The sequence below is a fragment of the Ostrea edulis genome, chromosome 2, assembly GCF_947568905.1.
Source record: "Ostrea edulis chromosome 2, xbOstEdul1.1, whole genome shotgun sequence".
Classification (NCBI taxonomy): Eukaryota; Metazoa; Mollusca; class Bivalvia; order Ostreida; family Ostreidae; genus Ostrea; species Ostrea edulis.
In genome coordinates this window covers 87,144,469-87,161,608 of record NC_079165.1, presented here as the reverse complement: position 1 = coordinate 87,161,608, position 17,140 = coordinate 87,144,469, and the positions used below count along the sequence as shown (strand labels likewise).

At 35.5% G+C, this 17,140-nt stretch overlaps 2 protein-coding genes across 2 annotated transcripts; both read left to right on the top strand.

Moving 5' to 3' along the window:
* The first annotated feature begins 1,059 nt into the window (after window positions 1-1,059).
* LOC125682029 (uncharacterized) lies at window positions 1,060-6,696 on the top strand. The gene is made up of 7 exons (XM_056153510.1): window positions 1,060-1,067; window positions 2,048-2,265; window positions 2,395-2,529; window positions 5,248-5,371; window positions 5,551-6,020; window positions 6,127-6,393; window positions 6,477-6,696. The coding sequence occupies exons 1-5, from the start codon at window positions 1,060-1,062 to the stop codon at window positions 5,804-5,806; spliced, it is 741 nt and encodes a 246-aa protein (XP_056009485.1). The 3' UTR covers window positions 5,807-6,020; window positions 6,127-6,393; window positions 6,477-6,696.
* A 1,902-nt stretch (window positions 6,697-8,598) lies between these two features.
* Window positions 8,599-14,023, top strand: LOC125682208 (uncharacterized). The gene is made up of 5 exons (XM_048922652.2): window positions 8,599-8,807; window positions 8,897-9,181; window positions 9,311-9,519; window positions 9,666-9,842; window positions 9,952-14,023. The coding sequence occupies exons 1-5, from the start codon at window positions 8,618-8,620 to the stop codon at window positions 12,847-12,849; spliced, it is 3,759 nt and encodes a 1,252-aa protein (XP_048778609.2). The 5' UTR covers window positions 8,599-8,617; the 3' UTR covers window positions 12,850-14,023.
* Window positions 14,024-17,140: the final 3,117 nt, after the last annotated feature.

Genomic DNA, 17,140 nt, shown 5'->3' with positions numbered 1-17,140 from the left:
GTATATGTACCAGATCTAGAGCAAAACATATCTATGAGATACACATGCTATAGCTTAAATACCTTGTATACTATTTTTAAAAATCATTTTAATTTAGATCATTCAAAAATAATAAAAGCAACATTTTACGTTTTAGCTAGACGTAGGTTGTGTATATTGACGTCGCGTCATTGCGCGACAAAATCACATGGGACATTTATTTGGACAGTAAGTATCTTTTCCTTTTCCTAAATGGACGCGGGATAAAATGAAATGTTGTATATTCTATATAGTAAATTTTATGTTCTTTCTGTAAGTTATATTCATTAAAATATTCGCGTTGGGATAATGCTTAGAAATAAGACATAAAATGGTAGAATTGTTTAAAAAGCTCGGTATTTGTAGAATAAGGACATTTCACTGGACACCGATAAAATCAATCTACTTCATGGATATACTCAGAATTTTATAATACTGGTATACATTGTGCTCTACGATACATGTCATTATAAATGTAACAAGGATAGTCAACTTCCCCCTGTATTAGGCGTGCTACTGGTCATGATGATTTGCATTTGCAGTCTATCTACAAACACGGGACACCACTGACAGGCACTGTATTTGCCATTTTTAAGGTCGCTATATCAATTCTATGAACTAAATGTTTAAAGTAATTGGTTTATGGTTTTTAGATAAGGACGTCACAATCATACACCAATTCTTACGTTATTTGGGACAAAATCAATCATTTTATTAATCTGTGGATAAAGCGTATGCGTATTTCATGTAACGCGGGACAACGAAAAATGACGACATCTGCGTGTATTTATTGCTAATGAAATGCGTGTAAATTATATTTTATATAAGCTATTATCATTATTTATATATTTTCCTTGCCATTGATGTATAAGACTTTAATAATCCACAAAATATACAACTGTGTAAACATAGCGGAAACATTTTCTAATGCACGTATGAAAGTAACACCAGTACCGTGCGCGACGTCTTAAATGTATTTGCGCGTGTTATTTGAAATAATTTCTTTTCTTTTTTTCTTTTGGAAAACTGGCGTGATACAGAATGTATAGGTAAGTTGGTTGGTTGTTTTGTGTCCCGTCGAAAATTTTTCACTCATATTGAGACGTCACTAGGGGTAGGTCATGTGGGTGAAGTACCTCAAATTTAGACATACATGTACAGGGCCGTAGCATTGGGGGTTCTTGAACGTGCCAACACCAGTCGTACAAAAGACATCCGTTTTAAGGGCATATCCGAGAGACCCATGATTCTCACTTCTAGATGTCGAGCGTTTGGCGATGGAGCAATCACTATCCATCTTTACGTCTCAGGTTTTTTACGGTCATGACACGAGAGGGGCTCGAACTCACGATCTCCCGGTTACATTTAAAGCGAACCTTCTACATGTATCAATGTGCTAATGCAATCTGGGTAGATAAGATTTCATTTGGATGTAAGTAACTAGCGTATACAGAATGCATAGATTGGTTGATTGTTTTTGTTTTTACGCCGTTTTTTTTGGGCAAATTTCAGCCATTTTACGGCGGTTAACTAAATCAAATCTGTTCGGTATCGAGTTTTGGAATTTTCCTGATGGCTACCAGTGAGCCTACTCTATTTCAAATGTCAGGGAAACTATCTTTTGCGAGCCAAGGGGGTTATGATCCCCTCCTTTTAATGTCCCAAACCGACGGACATGAAAGTTAAAAGTATGTAAGCAGGTAAACAAAATATAACAGAACGTATAGATAAGTGAACAACCAAATGTAAGTAACTGGCGTCACGATACAGAATGTATAAGTGTAGAAAGTTTGCGACACAAGGAAAATATCTTTTTCAGAACTCCCTAAACTGTCCACACCCCCTGTGGTGATGAGGTACACCTGTGGAGTTTTGTTAGTCAGTTGGCGCGGTTGGACACATGGAAAAGACACCGGGGACTCAAGGATTTCCCATTACAAGTAACTCTTCGATAAAGATAATAAAACCTATAATGAAATAGATACAATGTATGTAAGATCACGATTGTATACACTATTTTGTCTCGTAGGTTGCAGAAAAACACAGAAGCGGATCCAGACAAATGGGAGGCGTTTTCTCGCTACAATCACTACTATGAAGGCGGGTTATTTGAAGAAACCTTTAGTATTCCTGAGGGAAGTCCCCGTCAGAGGTTCCGAGTTGATGTCTATCTCGCCATCAACAACAGCATAGTCGATTCTTTCACTCCGGGTCCCCCCTCCGCGTTCTATTCCGCGGACTGCCCAGGTAATGATAACAATGACTTATTAATAATTTCTGTTTTTATGGATGTCACAATAACTGGAACAGCCAGATAATGGTATAAAGGCGATGCCTTGTCAGCTTTAATACATTCCGGGTGTCCGTTTGTTTCAGACTGTCCGAAGGGGCTGTACGGGGATAACTGCTCCGCTTCTTGTAACTGTGTCGGTAACACCACGTGTGATTCTTCCAATGGCGCGTGTAGATACGGCTGTAACTACGGTTTCACCGGACTTTCTTGCGACATCGGTAAGTAAGCATAAAACACTGTCATACACCCACCACCGTCGCAAGCCAACATATTGTCTCCGTTTACACTACGTATACCCCATTTATACAACACGATTTGCATACATAAGTATTTTTTGCATATGTGTAAATTTACTTAGGTGTGCAATTCTTGTCATATGAACTGATTTACTTATATGCAAATCCTGCATACCTAAGTAAATTTGCACCTAGTCAGGGGTAGGTGCAAATTAACTTTTGCTCATATGTTGTAGCAATTTTCTGCTCCTGTGTGTATTTTTTGTCGTGTGAACGCACAGTAAATTTACTTACGTATGTATTTGATGTACACAATCATGAACAGTAGGTTTAGCGACACCAAATATTTCCAGTTGTTTGATATTCAGCAGTGGACGCTAACCAGTAAATGGCAATAGGTACTATTTTATTTGCATTCAACGGAATATCTACAGTCCGCGGAGCAGGTGCCAAAGCACTATTTACGAACATCTTTTGTTCTGAAACATCTTAAAGACAATTGATAATGCTATTGACACCTGCTGTAGGTGAAGTACAATGAATTTAGACTTCTGCTTAGCGCTCAGGGCCGTAGCAGTGAGGGTTCTTTATCGTGCTAACGCCTGCAGCGACACGGGACCTCCGTTTCTTACGTCATATCCTAAAGACCAGTGATTTTCCCTTATAAATGCTGATCGAGCGTTTTGCTCAGCAATCATTGCCTATGTTAACGTCTAAAGTTTGGCGAGGCTATGACACGAAGGGGGAGGGAGTCGATATCACAACCTCCCGGGTACGAGCTACCGTGACCGGGGAATATAGAGAAACACATTGTCATATTGTGAATATTATAGAGAAACACATTGTCATATTGTGAATATCATAGAGAAACACATTGTCATATTTTGAATATCATAGAGAAACACATTGTCATATTGTAAATATTATAGAGAAACACAATTGTCATATTGTGAATATTATAGAGAAACACATTGTCATATTTTGTATATCATAGAAAACCACATTGTCATATTGTGAATATTATAGAGAAACTCAATTGTCATATTGTGAATATCATAGAGAAACACATTGTCATATTGTAAATATTATAGAGAAACACAATTGTCATATTGTGAATATTATAGAGAAACACATTGTCATATTTTGTATATCATAGAAAACCACATTGTCATATTGTGAATATCATAGAGAAACACATTGTTATATTGTGAATATCATAGAGAAACACATTGTCATATTGTGAATATTATAGAGAAACACAGTTGTCATATTGTGAATATTATAGAGAAACACATTGTAATATTGTAAATATTATAGAGAAACACATTGTCATATTGTAAATATTATAGAGAAACACATTGTCATATTTTGTATATCATAGAAAACCACATTGTCATATTGTGAATATCATAGAGAAACACGTTGTCATATTTTGAATATCATAGAAAAACACATTGCCATATTGTGAATATCATAGAGAAACACATTGTCATATTGTGAATATTATAGAGAAACACATTGTCATATTTTGAATATTATAGAGAAACACATTGTCATATTGTGAATATCATAGAGAAACACATTGTCATATTGTGAATATCATAGAGAAACACATTGTCATATTGTGAATATCATAGAGAAACACATTGTCATATTTTGAATATCATAGAGAAACACATTGTCATATTGTAAATATTATAGAGAAACACAATTGTCATATTGTGAATATTATAGAGAAACACATTGTCATATTTTGTATATCATAGAAAACCACATTGTCATATTGTGAATATTATAGAGAAACTCAATTGTCATATTGTGAATATCATAGAGAAACACATTGTCATATTGTAAATATTATAGAGAAACACAATTGTCATATTGTGAATATTATAGAGAAACACATTGTCATATTTTGTATATCATAGAAAACCACATTGTCATATTGTGAATATCATAGAGAAACACATTGTTATATTGTGAATATCATAGAGAAACACATTGTCATATTGTGAATATTATAGAGAAACACAGTTGTCATATTGTGAATATTATAGAGAAACACATTGTAATATTGTAAATATTATAGAGAAACACATTGTCATATTGTAAATATTATAGAGAAACACATTGTCATATTTTGTATATCATAGAAAACCACATTGTCATATTGTGAATATCATAGAGAAACATGTTGTCATATTTTGAATATCATAGAAAAACACATTGCCATATTGTGAATATCATAGAGAAACACATTGTCATATTGTGAATATTATAGAGAAACACATTGTCATATTTTGAATATTATAGAGAAACACATTGTCATATTGTGAATATCATAGAGAAACACATTGTCATATTGTAAATATTATATAGAAACACATTGTCATATTGTGAATATTATAGAGAAACACATTGTCATATTGTGAATATTATAGAGAAACTCAATTGTCATATTGTAAATATTATAGAGAAACACAATTGTCATATTGTGAATATTATAGAGAAACACATTGTCATATTGTGAATATCATAGAGAAACACAGTGTCATATTTTGAATATCATAGAAAAACACATTGCCATATTGTGAATATTATAGAGAAACACATTGTCATATTGTGAACATTATAGAGAAACTCAATTGTCATATTGTAAATATTATAGAGAAACACAATTGTTGCCACATTGTATTGCAGCCTTGCCAACCCTTTCACTACCACCGGTAGTTTACAATGGGGAGGAATGTGGTACAACAGTGGTTACCTGGATACCCGGAAATTACACTGATCTGGATTCCAGGATCAATGTTCATTCATATCAGTAAGTGTGACTTACAGTGTTGTAAAGATATAATATGCACCTAGAATATTTATTACAACATATTATCGGTGTTTTCGATCAAACAGCTATTTCCTGTGTTACAAATTAATGTCGAAGACGCTTGGTACTAAAACTCTAAGTAGGAGGTGACTTTGAATAAAATGTCAGGCTTGTTTCAGGATAGACTCCCAGGAAGTCAACAAAGGAGAGTGGTCAAGAAATGATGAACTGATCCAGCACAGTGACTTTCTCAGACTGTTTGTTGCTAACATAAGCGGTTTACGTACTGGTGAATACCGGTTCCGCATCAACATCAGGGTATCTGAATACGATGAATTATTAGCAGAATTCACACTCGGTCCCGCCTCCAACGCAGTCAATATTCAGTGTAGAAGTCAGTACACTATTGTGTATCTTAAAAGAATTCGGCAGTGAGTCCGCAATTCCTTACTTGAGTTGAGTTCTTATAATTTTTCAGATCAAACAGAGTCAACGTTGACAACTTCTCCCGACGGAAGTGTATCATCTCTCGTGTCATCAACATCTGCAGGTATACAGTACGACGGAAGTGTATCATCTCTCGTGTCATCAACATCTGCAGGTATACAGTACGGAAGTGTATCATCTCTCGTACCATCAACATCTGCAGGTATACAGTATGGGGTTGAGTAGTTCTGTTTAGTAATGCTAAACACCTCAATACGTTCTGTTTAGTAATGCTAAACACCTCAACTTTATTGAACTTTTGTTCACAGAGACAACATGGACTGAAACAAGCACAGTACAAACTTGGCCTTCTAGTACCACATCACCAATTGAGGAGACAACAGTATCTACAACAACGACATCTGACACGACAACATATACAGCGACAACAACGACTGCTGAGACGACGACGACAACAATTTCGGAGATGACAGCAACATCTACTATTGCAGAGACGACACCAACAACACAAGCGACGTCTACAAGACATACCACAGTAACAGCAGATGATAATGAACTGTCTAATAAAGAGTTAGGTATAACTGCAGTTGAAATTTCGTTCATACATTGTTGTGTTTATTTTTCTTTAGAACTCAGCGATTTTTAATTTAAATTTCAGATGAGATGATAAGTGACCTGTCCGTGACTTTAGATGCCGGTACGCTGAGAATAACCTGGCGACTGGAGGAGAGATACACCTATCTGATGAGGTCCGGGTCGCTATACTTTGGGATGGTCGGTGCCGGACATTGTTACGTGAACCGTATCATAGACTGGAATATTTATCCATTAACACTGCAAGTACCACTTCTACATACTAGTACACACAGTATTAGAATCTCGCGTGTAATACGGGTAGAGATCATACAAATGTAAGACGCATAGATGTTTTGCACACTCTAACGTCATGCTAGGTCAAAAGGTCATAGGGGAAAAAATCATACATCCGGGTCCTTTGTCAATGTGAAACAGCGAACGACGACGGCTTCTCACCAACATTTTACTGGTGAGACATAGTTTGTTTAAGCATGTAAGATGATAAAAATATAACATTCGTAAAAAATACAATTTAAAGTTACCACTAAGAGTTGCAGATTTGAATGTTTCATTCACATTTGTTTAATTTGAGCTGGTGAAGTATAGGTTGTTTATGTCTGCTCGCGCTCGCTACTTTCACTTGCGATGTTTTCTATCGAATTAAATAGCTCTCTAAAATTAACCCAGTGAAGTAGTACATTGTATAGAGAAGTGATAACAGTTCAATAAGTTTATTGACAATGTGTCTTTTTTGTTTTAAAATGACAAAGTCGTTTGATTGTTAAGATTTATCGGCTTACCCTCTCCCCTTTCTCTCTCTCTTTTGTGGTATGCAGTACTGAGTAGTAATTAAGTTTGAATCTATGAATTAAGTCACCCCTCACACAATTAAGGATTTTGAAGTTTGGATTGAAACAAGTTTTAAGAGTTTTGTTTTTTAAGTGTCTATCAGCATGACTGTCGTGCCAATAATTATAATTAGAGCTCCTATTCGGCCGCACGATATTCTTTTCCCAATTATAAATTTCTTCTACTTGCCCGTGAGACAGAGTTGGAGATATATTTAATTTGTATGATTTTAAATCTTATAAGCTTCTGACAATTAAAAAAAAATCAAACGAGATATCTACACAATTATTTAATTTATCTCTAACTTTGACAAATGACCAGTTCAAAATTCACTTCTCTATGTAATAACATATGTAGGCCTCTATATATTAAAGCTAGACACTTTATTGCAAATAATAAGGATACATGTACTAATTATAAACCAGGCAATTTAGGTGGTGGGTCACCACCCAATACCCAACTGTTAGTCAATCCATTTTCAGCAGTCTGATTTAAACTACCGCCTTCTCTTTACGAGTGTAAAGAGAAAGGGGTGTATATGACGAGTGTAAGGAAAAGGAGGGGGGGGGGTTAATAGACGATTCTAAGAAAGGAGGGTTTGTATTATTGTAAGGAGATGGGGGTGTATTTGCGAGTGTAAGGAGAGAAGGGGGTTGGAAAAGCCCTGAATTATTCCTGACTTTCACTAACTATGTAGACTTCAAGTGTTTTTCAAAATTTGTCGTCGGTCGTCGTGCGTATAATCTCGCCCCCTTTTTTTTTTGTAAAATTTTCTTTTAAAAAATATTATCTGTATAGATCGTAGTAGTTGTCAATATTTATATTTTGTAAACCCCCCCCCCCCCCCCCCCCCCCCCACTCCCTTGAAAAGGGATGCTACATGTACGACGTGCCTGGATAATACTGACGTGATTTGTTGTAATGCATTATAATATATTCTCTTTGTAAAATTACCATTAATATTAATTAAATACCCCCTCCCCCTAAAAACATCACAATACAATGGGTCCAGTAGTTGGTAGAGGGGTATTATCGAAATTTTACATTTTTGTGCAATTCAGAATTAAGATTTTTAAGTGTAAAAATTATTGTTTTATTATGAAATGGAATCTTCAAACATGGGTATGAAAAGCAACATTAGTGCCAATAAATAGTTTCTCTTAGAAATTCTAGAAAGGAACTTTTCCATAAAAGGTATGCTAAAGTAAACTTTTGGTCCTTTTTACCTATTATGTAAACAAATTGTATCATAATATAAGGGATAAATCATTATAAACTTTGGGGGAAAAGCAATACATCGTTGATTTGTCAAAAGGCTGCCTCGTTTTTTCCCCCTATGACCTTTGACACGCATATATAATTAGGTAATTAAATATGGCGGCACCGAGTGTGCAAAACATCTATAATCTGACACCTTTGCTTGTATATGACAGAGACGTTAGAGAATTCCGGATCAGGCACTGGAATGACTGGCGGATATATAGAATCCGGATTGAGTATCATCAGCACGCTCCCAATGCTCACACGCCATCCCAAACTCTGGACTATACCACACCGAAACATGGTAAAATATTTCAAAACTATAAAATTGAATTGACTTTGCTTCGATTCACTGTTTTAATATTGCATATTTTATTCCATTTTATGCTTTAGTCCCGTTTAGGTCTGTAAAAGATGTCACTATTTCTTCTTTAACATCGAGTTCTGTCCAAGTGAGCTGGACAACACCAATGTGTGATTATCACGGAAGTGATATAATTAGCTACACATGCGTACTAAGGACGAGTGAGAACGTGATTAGAGTTCAAACGGAGAACGAAGTGCTTCAAGTCGATACACTTAAACCATTCACAAATTATTCAGTTGTTATAACAATTGAGAACGACATTGGACCCGGACCCTCAAGTTCTCCAGTAATATTCCAAACTGTAGAGGATAGTAAGTTAAATTGAGATTACATCAAAACCAGATTATGTCTTGAAACTATTGCAGAAGCAAATCCATTCTTTTTCCTATGCTAGAAGATTCTACAAAGCTTATCAGATGTTTATCTTTTATTGTACATAGTTCCAGGTCCTCCAACAATAATAAAGCTATCTCCACTACATAAAGCAATCCTGGTGATATTCACACCTCCTATGGAAACGAATGGCATTATTACAAAGTACAGGTTGATGATTGAAGTGGCGATGACGTCACTCAAGAGAGACATGGAGAGTGACGTCACATCAGTGACAATAAAAAATCTGTCATCTTACACAAAGTACAACATCAAGGTAGGAGTTTTACACGTTCATTCTTTCACATTTCGTTGGATGTTTACAAGCAGAGTATCATTTTTAAGAAATATGTTGAGATCTACTTGGAATTCACAATGGTGATATAGAAATACATCTGAACAGTATACAAATACACACGACAGGTGCAAGCTAGAACAAGTGCAGGATGGGGAGGTTTCAGCACAGTTAGGGCTGTAATGACTCTAGAAGATACTCCAGACAGACCCACGGAGTTTACTGTCACTTCTCAAAACGAAACGACAATAGGAATACGATGGAAATCTCCAAATTTTACCAAAGGGGTTATCCAAGGATACAAGGTAAAGTAATAGTTAATTATAATGATGATGTAATATTTGAAATGATGTTATATGCTTTGAAATTATCATACCTTACATTGTTCAAAATGTCGTCGTACATGAATACCAGGTGTCGTATCGTCAGAGAGGAGATTCCTATGAGAAGTCCTTTTTTTATGGCGTCCATTCTGCCATGATTGAGGTAAAAATATCTGGACTGGCGCCGGGAGAATACTACCATTTCAGAATTATGGGGAGGTCTGGTGTAGGCTACGGTCCGAGTCTTAACGGATCGTCTTTTACATTTCCAGCAACACCACCAAAACCATCAGTACCCAGGATGTCTTATAAAAATCAACAACTGACACTTACTTTGAATCCAAGTATTCTGACAGAAAAACACTTTTACTTAGTTAGAATCTATGTTCGCGATGTGAGTAGTTTAGACGCTAAACTTCTCAATGAAGAAGCGGGTCTATCTGGAACTGTAATGCTTATGCTAAACAGAGACGACATTACACGGAGTGTTACTTACAGTCTGGGAGACAACACCACTACACATGGGGTCCATAATACAGTACTCCAGTTGAATCACACCTACATATTCTATCTAGAAATAGTGATATATTTCGAAAATATTCTTCGGTCGAGTTATGTAAAATATCCAGATTCTTTCACCATTGCTTTGCAAAAACATACTGTAAGAGACACCGTGAACAAAGAGGAATCGGGAATTGTGGGTGTCGTGATAGGAGTTATCTTTGTTATTCTCCTTATCCCTGCTACTGCTACCATTTGTATTGTTATGAAACGATCCAAAGAGAAAAGCAATACCGGGTCGGATTACGATGGTAACGAGACAGCGTATGACTGGGAGAAGGCGGTGAATCTCGGGGGATCTAACAGGTCCAACTTTATGCTCTCCACGAGTTTTCGGCGAAGTTTAGATTCGATTAATGGATCATTGCTTGGAAACACATCACTGTTAGACGAACCATGTGATACTGAAACCGTCCAGCGTTCATCATCTTTTCAATCAAATACCGGTTCTTCACTATTGGAAAATCAGCACAGTCGTTCTAAATCCAGGAGGGGTATAAAGAAATCGTTGTCTGATACCGACATGTTTCAGAAAAATACCCTTTATTGTAAAAATGATGACTATCCCAATGCAAATTCAAATTCTTCACGCATGCGTAAGGTGCCGAATGATCGGAATGAGAAGAAAATTTCTAGAAGACCGTCTGTACATAGAGCTAAAACTCTTCCAAATGAGACAAAAAAGAAAGCTCCACCGAAACCGAAACGCCATCGTTTGCACAGAAGTGCCACAGGCAGTAATTTTGAGGAGTTAAAACGGCGTGCATGTAGTCCTATTGTGGAAGAAGATTTCGATGAGATGATGAAAAGCATTGACGAATTATCGCATCAGCATCGGAAACTGTATTCCAAACCACGATCGGAATTTAGAACAGATCCCAAACGCAACATTTATTCGAGCGATATGGATTCCGTCAATGCCAATGCAATGGATATCGGTACTCAAACTTCTGCTGAAAGGGGCACAGCTAGAGAAACTCAATTAAGGCGTAAACGAAAAATACTTGCGTCCTCTGCAATGTCGGAGATCAGAAGAAAACCCAAGAACGACCAGAGACGTAAACAAGCGAACAAGAATTCAGACGTGGATGTAACTGAAAACAACGGTAAAAGTGAGAGAAACTCGAAAAAAATCATCTGTACTGATAATGATAATAAGAAGCAGCTCAGAAGAAAACGCGCTTTACAACGGAAAGCAGAATCTATGAAGGATTACAAAGACATTCAATTCGATAGCAAGAGCAAGTCTATGTCTTTCAACTACGGTGATTCTCGGAAATATATCGACTCCATTATTTCATCAGGTAGCGATGACGAAATAGAGGGTTTCAAATCTCGTATAAAATCCCATGATATCAGAGTAAGCAAACCGCAGCAGGATGTATCTGATTCACTGAATATGGATAAACAGCTAGATTTTAAGGAACGTGTCAGTGCTGGAACACATTTCGATCGCAGTAGGAAGAAATCGCATTCTTTACGAGAAACCGGAAGTACCATGCATGGAGAATACCGAGAGCAAGATATCTTAAAATTTTGGAGCAAAACATATTCGTTTCTTGACGAGCGGAAAATTTTAGCAAGTCAGGAAAATTTGGAGGACTACAAAGTGACAAATTTTTATGAAAATGATCGTCCCCAGACAGTGTCGCTTGAACTGGAATTCAAGTCCTTACCTACAGGTGTGTTAGGAACAACTAATATTGCACGTCAGAAGGCTGGTGTCCCCGCCCACAAGCTTTGTCTGGAGTCATACGACCATTCCAGGGTTATTCTGAAACCCGAAGGGCCAGATGATTACATCAATGCAAGTTATATTAAAGACAGAACAAGAGGTGGCACCCCTGGTTATATTGCAGCCAGAACCCCAACTGATGCTCAGTCTGCCCTGAAATTCTGGCGGATGGTATTGCAGGAAGGATCTAGAGTTATAGTGAAGTTATCACAAAAAACAGACATTTTCCCTTCTGAAATAACTCTCCACTCGGAGCAAGTCACAGAAAGATTCAAACTGACGCATTGTGAGGACATCTTCATCCAAAAATGTGCCGTTCGTTATATGAGACTTAAAAATGTCTTGGATCACAGTTCTAGGGGTGTTTACATCGTTCACAATCTACAGTGGCCTGATGAAGATCGCTACTACCTGCCTCAAGACACCAACGACTTTATTTCCATGCGAGAAATTGTCCGAAAGTGCCAGGGCGTCTCTGTAGCTCCGGTTATAGTTCACTGCAGTCAGGAGGATGGTAGAAGTGGAATTTTCATCGCTGTGGACGCGCTTCTGTTGGAGTATGAAAAACATCGAGAAGTGAATGTATTCTCATTTGTCAGAAATATGCTGAAGGATAGGTACGGAATGGTGAAGACAATTTGGCAGTACCGATATATCTACGAAGCGCTGCTGGAGTCACATTTACTTTCTTGACTTGAATGTAGCAAAAAAGTAAATTACTGAGTGTAAGGGTGAATTCTTAAACCAGCCTAGTTTCTTTTACGTATCAATTAAACGTTTTAAATTGACCAGATGACATTCAAGCCATGATTAGTTAGGGACTACAATTATATACATGTATTGTTATTGGGTATTTTAAACATTTTTTTTCTTCGTTACTGTGTATTTTACTAATCAAACAGTTTTTCTTTGTTAATTTCTATTTTACTAATCAACATGTTTTTCTTCTTTAATATATTGGCAGAGAAGTACTACTCTCTACCTATGTTAATCGTGGCGAACGTCCAAATCTCCAACGCAGCCGCTTTTAGGCCCCGTTGTACTTCTACTATTGATTGATATCACAAATTCAATTCGAATACGTGATATCAGCTGTTTGCATAGGTGATACCATCTATTCAAATTGAAATGACCATAACGCTTATTTGAGTATTTGATATCACGTGACTTGGTAACCTAATTTATTCATCGGTTACTAATAATGGTGATAAATACCAAAAAACGGCGCCACATCCTAACGAATTAGTCCATTATTCGTAGTTTTAGCTGCAACAGACACATCTCCAGGTGAAGATCATTAATGGTTGATAACCGATGCATGTTACACAAGTTAACCGCCATTGTTTCGTCATCGAGCAATGCCTTAATGAGAAAAAGGGATTGTCTCTCTGTCAACAAAACAATATATCGTCCTGTAAACCCAAACGCAGTCAAATTGTCTAAACCGATGTCTGTGATTTGGCCCGTCCTTGATGATTTATATATTTTCTTGCACTTTATTATTTTCACTACTCTTTATTTCACATTTTTCATAATTTTCAATCTTCATTGTGCCTGATGCACTTTTTCAAATTGAATTGCATGAGGCTTTCTTTGTGCAAAGCATGTTTTTCGTATTTGATATTTTCTCTTTGTTCGCAGGAAACCTTTATCTCACTTGTTAAAAATTTAGGTCACAGCTTATTAATTAACTGGTTAGTTTTTCAAAGTCAATTGTACACTTACATATCATTGTTTTTAGTTTACTGTGGAAAAAATGAAATGATACAGGGTATTTCACACTAATCATTCAGCAAAAATAATTTGTTGATGTTTTTTTTTTTATTTGCACAATCCTGAGCAATAATAAATGATATTTTATACACACTCTAATATGTTTGTTGTCTATATTTGCGATGTCAGCTGTAGTTGATAAAATTAGTTCTGTCGTAGTGGGTTTTTTTTTCAATTTACTAGATGAGTGAAATTATTAAAAACATCCACCTAGTAACTTCCAAACATACAATATGACAGTTTATTATTATTACTTAATATAACTAATAATATTGTAATAAGTGTAATTGTTATTAAAATATTTAAATAGCGCCCTATCATCATTAGGTCTCTAAAGCGCTTTACAACTGTGAGAGAAAAGATAAAATAACATCGATGCGCACATACATGTGCATAAAATATTCATAATGTCAGAATTAGAATGCATAATTATTATTATTAATATATAGCGCCTAATGTAATGATATAATTACCCTAATAACATATAAAACAATTTAAAACAACCCATAAGAATGATTGAATACATAGAAAGGACATAAATATAATAACAAACTACAGTTCAAATAGCAACTGAAGGTTGGTTGGGGGGGGGGGTTCACAAAAAACCGTGGGTTTTTTTTTTTTATTATTTCATTATATTCTACTTACTAGATATCATACAAAATTGTGAAGAGTAACTAGTTACTACAGGACCTACTTATGACCTTGACCGTGAACTTGATTTTTTTTTAGACCTCTAAATCATTTGATGTATTCTTGTAGCTTTTTTTTATTTCTTCAGTTTATCTATACATATAAGTTAGAGGAGTACGTATATTATGATATGAAGTGGTAATATATACATACTTTGCCCTTGACTTATGACCCCCTCAAAAAAAGAAAGAACAAAGAAAAAACTTCCGGTATACGATGTAGACGCACACCACGCGGAATAGTCACCATTTCCATGACAATGCTGGTGACTGCGGTGGGAGTATTTTCAAGAACACAGTAAATAGTCTTGATGTATACTAATTTAATCTATTGATAAAATTTTATATTTTATTGACTATTTCTTCATTGCTTTAAAAGTGATAAGATGTATACCTTTTTACGAACAGTTTTACTACTTTTGTTACTACACGTATACCCCAGTTGCATTTTGGTATTTCATTTGAAAATTCCTGTGAACATATACTTTCAGAAAATGTATGCCTTGTTTTATACTCCTAGAAAAGGAACCAAAAAAATGCATCAAACATCGAATATCAATGGGTTGTTTTAAATCCATATTGTCTCTGCTATGTTAGATGTGTATCTATAATGTTCATACATTGCTCTGTGCAATGATCGAGGAACTGGTGTCAATTCGTGTCAATCGTGATATATTACAAAGCAATGAAGTATTCAGGAGAAAGGATTCATCAGCAATATTTTGTAATAGTAAGCAGTTGTGCCTTAATTGGTAAATATCAATGGCGGATTTCAGGGGGTGCAGACCCCAACTCCTTTACAATTTTCAAATTTAATAACGTAAATCGTGCGTGGTCTCTCGTTTAGAAAAATGTTTACAACGATAAAAGAAGCAATAATTTTTTTTCTACTCTCGGAGAAATAGATGACAAAATCTTTTGATTTATTGAATTACTTTTATTGGAAAAACTTACTTTTTCCAAAAACCCTTAAAATGTGTGTCATTTTATTAATTTCACCTCAATAAAAATAAAAGAAAATAGTAAAATTGACTACTTAGGATACATATTTCAAACCCTATGAAATCTGTGAAATCCAGGAACTACCGGGGGGCTTCGCCTCCTAGCTCCCCCCCCCCCTCCCCCAGGGTTTCCTCTTGGACCCACTGTGGGTCTAAAGGCGGCCTCCAGACCCTGCCTCGTAAACTTGCGCCCCCTCCAACCGCAATTCCTGGATCCGCCCCTGTATATCATATTAACCTTTTTTCTGCATCTGGCAGTTTTAGTACCGCTAAATCTGAACTATATAACACAGCCCTCAAAGGATTTTATAAATTGAAAAAAGACTTTTTATGTTTAGCACCAGGAATTAAAACAAGTACTCATCTCTTTGACCACACAATAAAACCAATTTTTATTATATAATTCTGAAATATGGGGTGGATACATAGGTTCATGGAATAAATTAAAATCATCACCATTTGATCCAGACAAACTTTTTAAATCACTTCACTGTGAGAAGCGTCATCATAAATATTCTAAATATATTCTTGGTGTACATAAGAAAAGTACAAATTTTGCTGTACTATCAGAATTGGGGAGATTTCCTCTACATCATGATATTTTGAAATCAATCATTTGTTATTGGTACAGGCTTGAAAACCAAAATGAATTTAAACTATCTATGTAGTAAATCTTTACATTTAAACAACAAACTGTCATGGTACTCACTAGTAGAAAAAGCTTTAGAATATGTTAAAATTGGATATCCGTTAAGAGATTTTAGTCAGTATAGATAAAAGAAAATTGTAAAGAAATTACTCTGTCATAAATACACTGAAACCTGGTACAATAATAGAAATAAATTAATTGATGGGAAACTGTGCACTTATTTTAAGCTTAAGGAGCACTTTGGTTTTGAGAACTATCTTAATAAAATTAAAAATTTTGATATTAGAAGATCTATTAAGTTACGGATATCAGCTGATATCAGCTAATAAATTAATGACTGAAGTTGGTAGATATTCTGGTATTACTAGGAATGAACGAATATGTAACAAATGCAACTCCGGTTTATTAGGTGATGAGATTCATTTTTTGATTAAATGTGAAAAGTTTGCTTATGAAAGAAAATCTTTTTGTGGTGCTATAGAAAAAACAGTTCAAAAATTTACCAAACTCAATGATGAACAAAAATTCATTTACATACTATGTTGTGAAGAGCCATCCATTCTAAATATAACTGGAAAATTTATTTTGAACAATATATGACACTGTATTTGTATATAACTATGTGTTATGTAATCACTTCTTTCTTTACTTGTATGTGTATATGTACATTATTTGTGTGTATTTTCATGCTGCCCCTTGAGGGCCCTTGATTGGAAATAAATATAGTTAGTTAGTTATTAACAGAGCTTTTATAAGACCTAACAATTTTAAAATATGAATCCATTTTCTATTTGCGCATGACAAGCAAGAAGGGCCTGTTCGAAGCAGTTATTAATTGTAGTTCGGTTTTTTATTTATTACTGCGTCAG

Bases quoted from the DNA above. Each gene is read 5' to 3' on its own strand.
- LOC125682208 (XM_048922652.2), top strand. From the start codon at position 8,618: ATGGCGGCACCGAGTGTGCAAAACATCTATAATCTGACACCTTTGCTT. The intron at 8,808-8,896 runs GTAAAATATTTC...TTTATGCTTTAG, and splicing joins CTATACCACACCGAAACATG to TCCCGTTTAGGTCTGTAAAA. The intron at 9,843-9,951 runs GTAAAGTAATAG...CATGAATACCAG, and splicing joins GGGTTATCCAAGGATACAAG to GTGTCGTATCGTCAGAGAGG.
- LOC125682029 (XM_056153510.1), top strand. The intron at 2,266-2,394 runs GTAATGATAACA...CGTTTGTTTCAG, and splicing joins CTATTCCGCGGACTGCCCAG to ACTGTCCGAAGGGGCTGTAC. The intron at 2,530-5,247 runs GTAAGTAAGCAT...ATTGTATTGCAG, and splicing joins CGGACTTTCTTGCGACATCG to CCTTGCCAACCCTTTCACTA.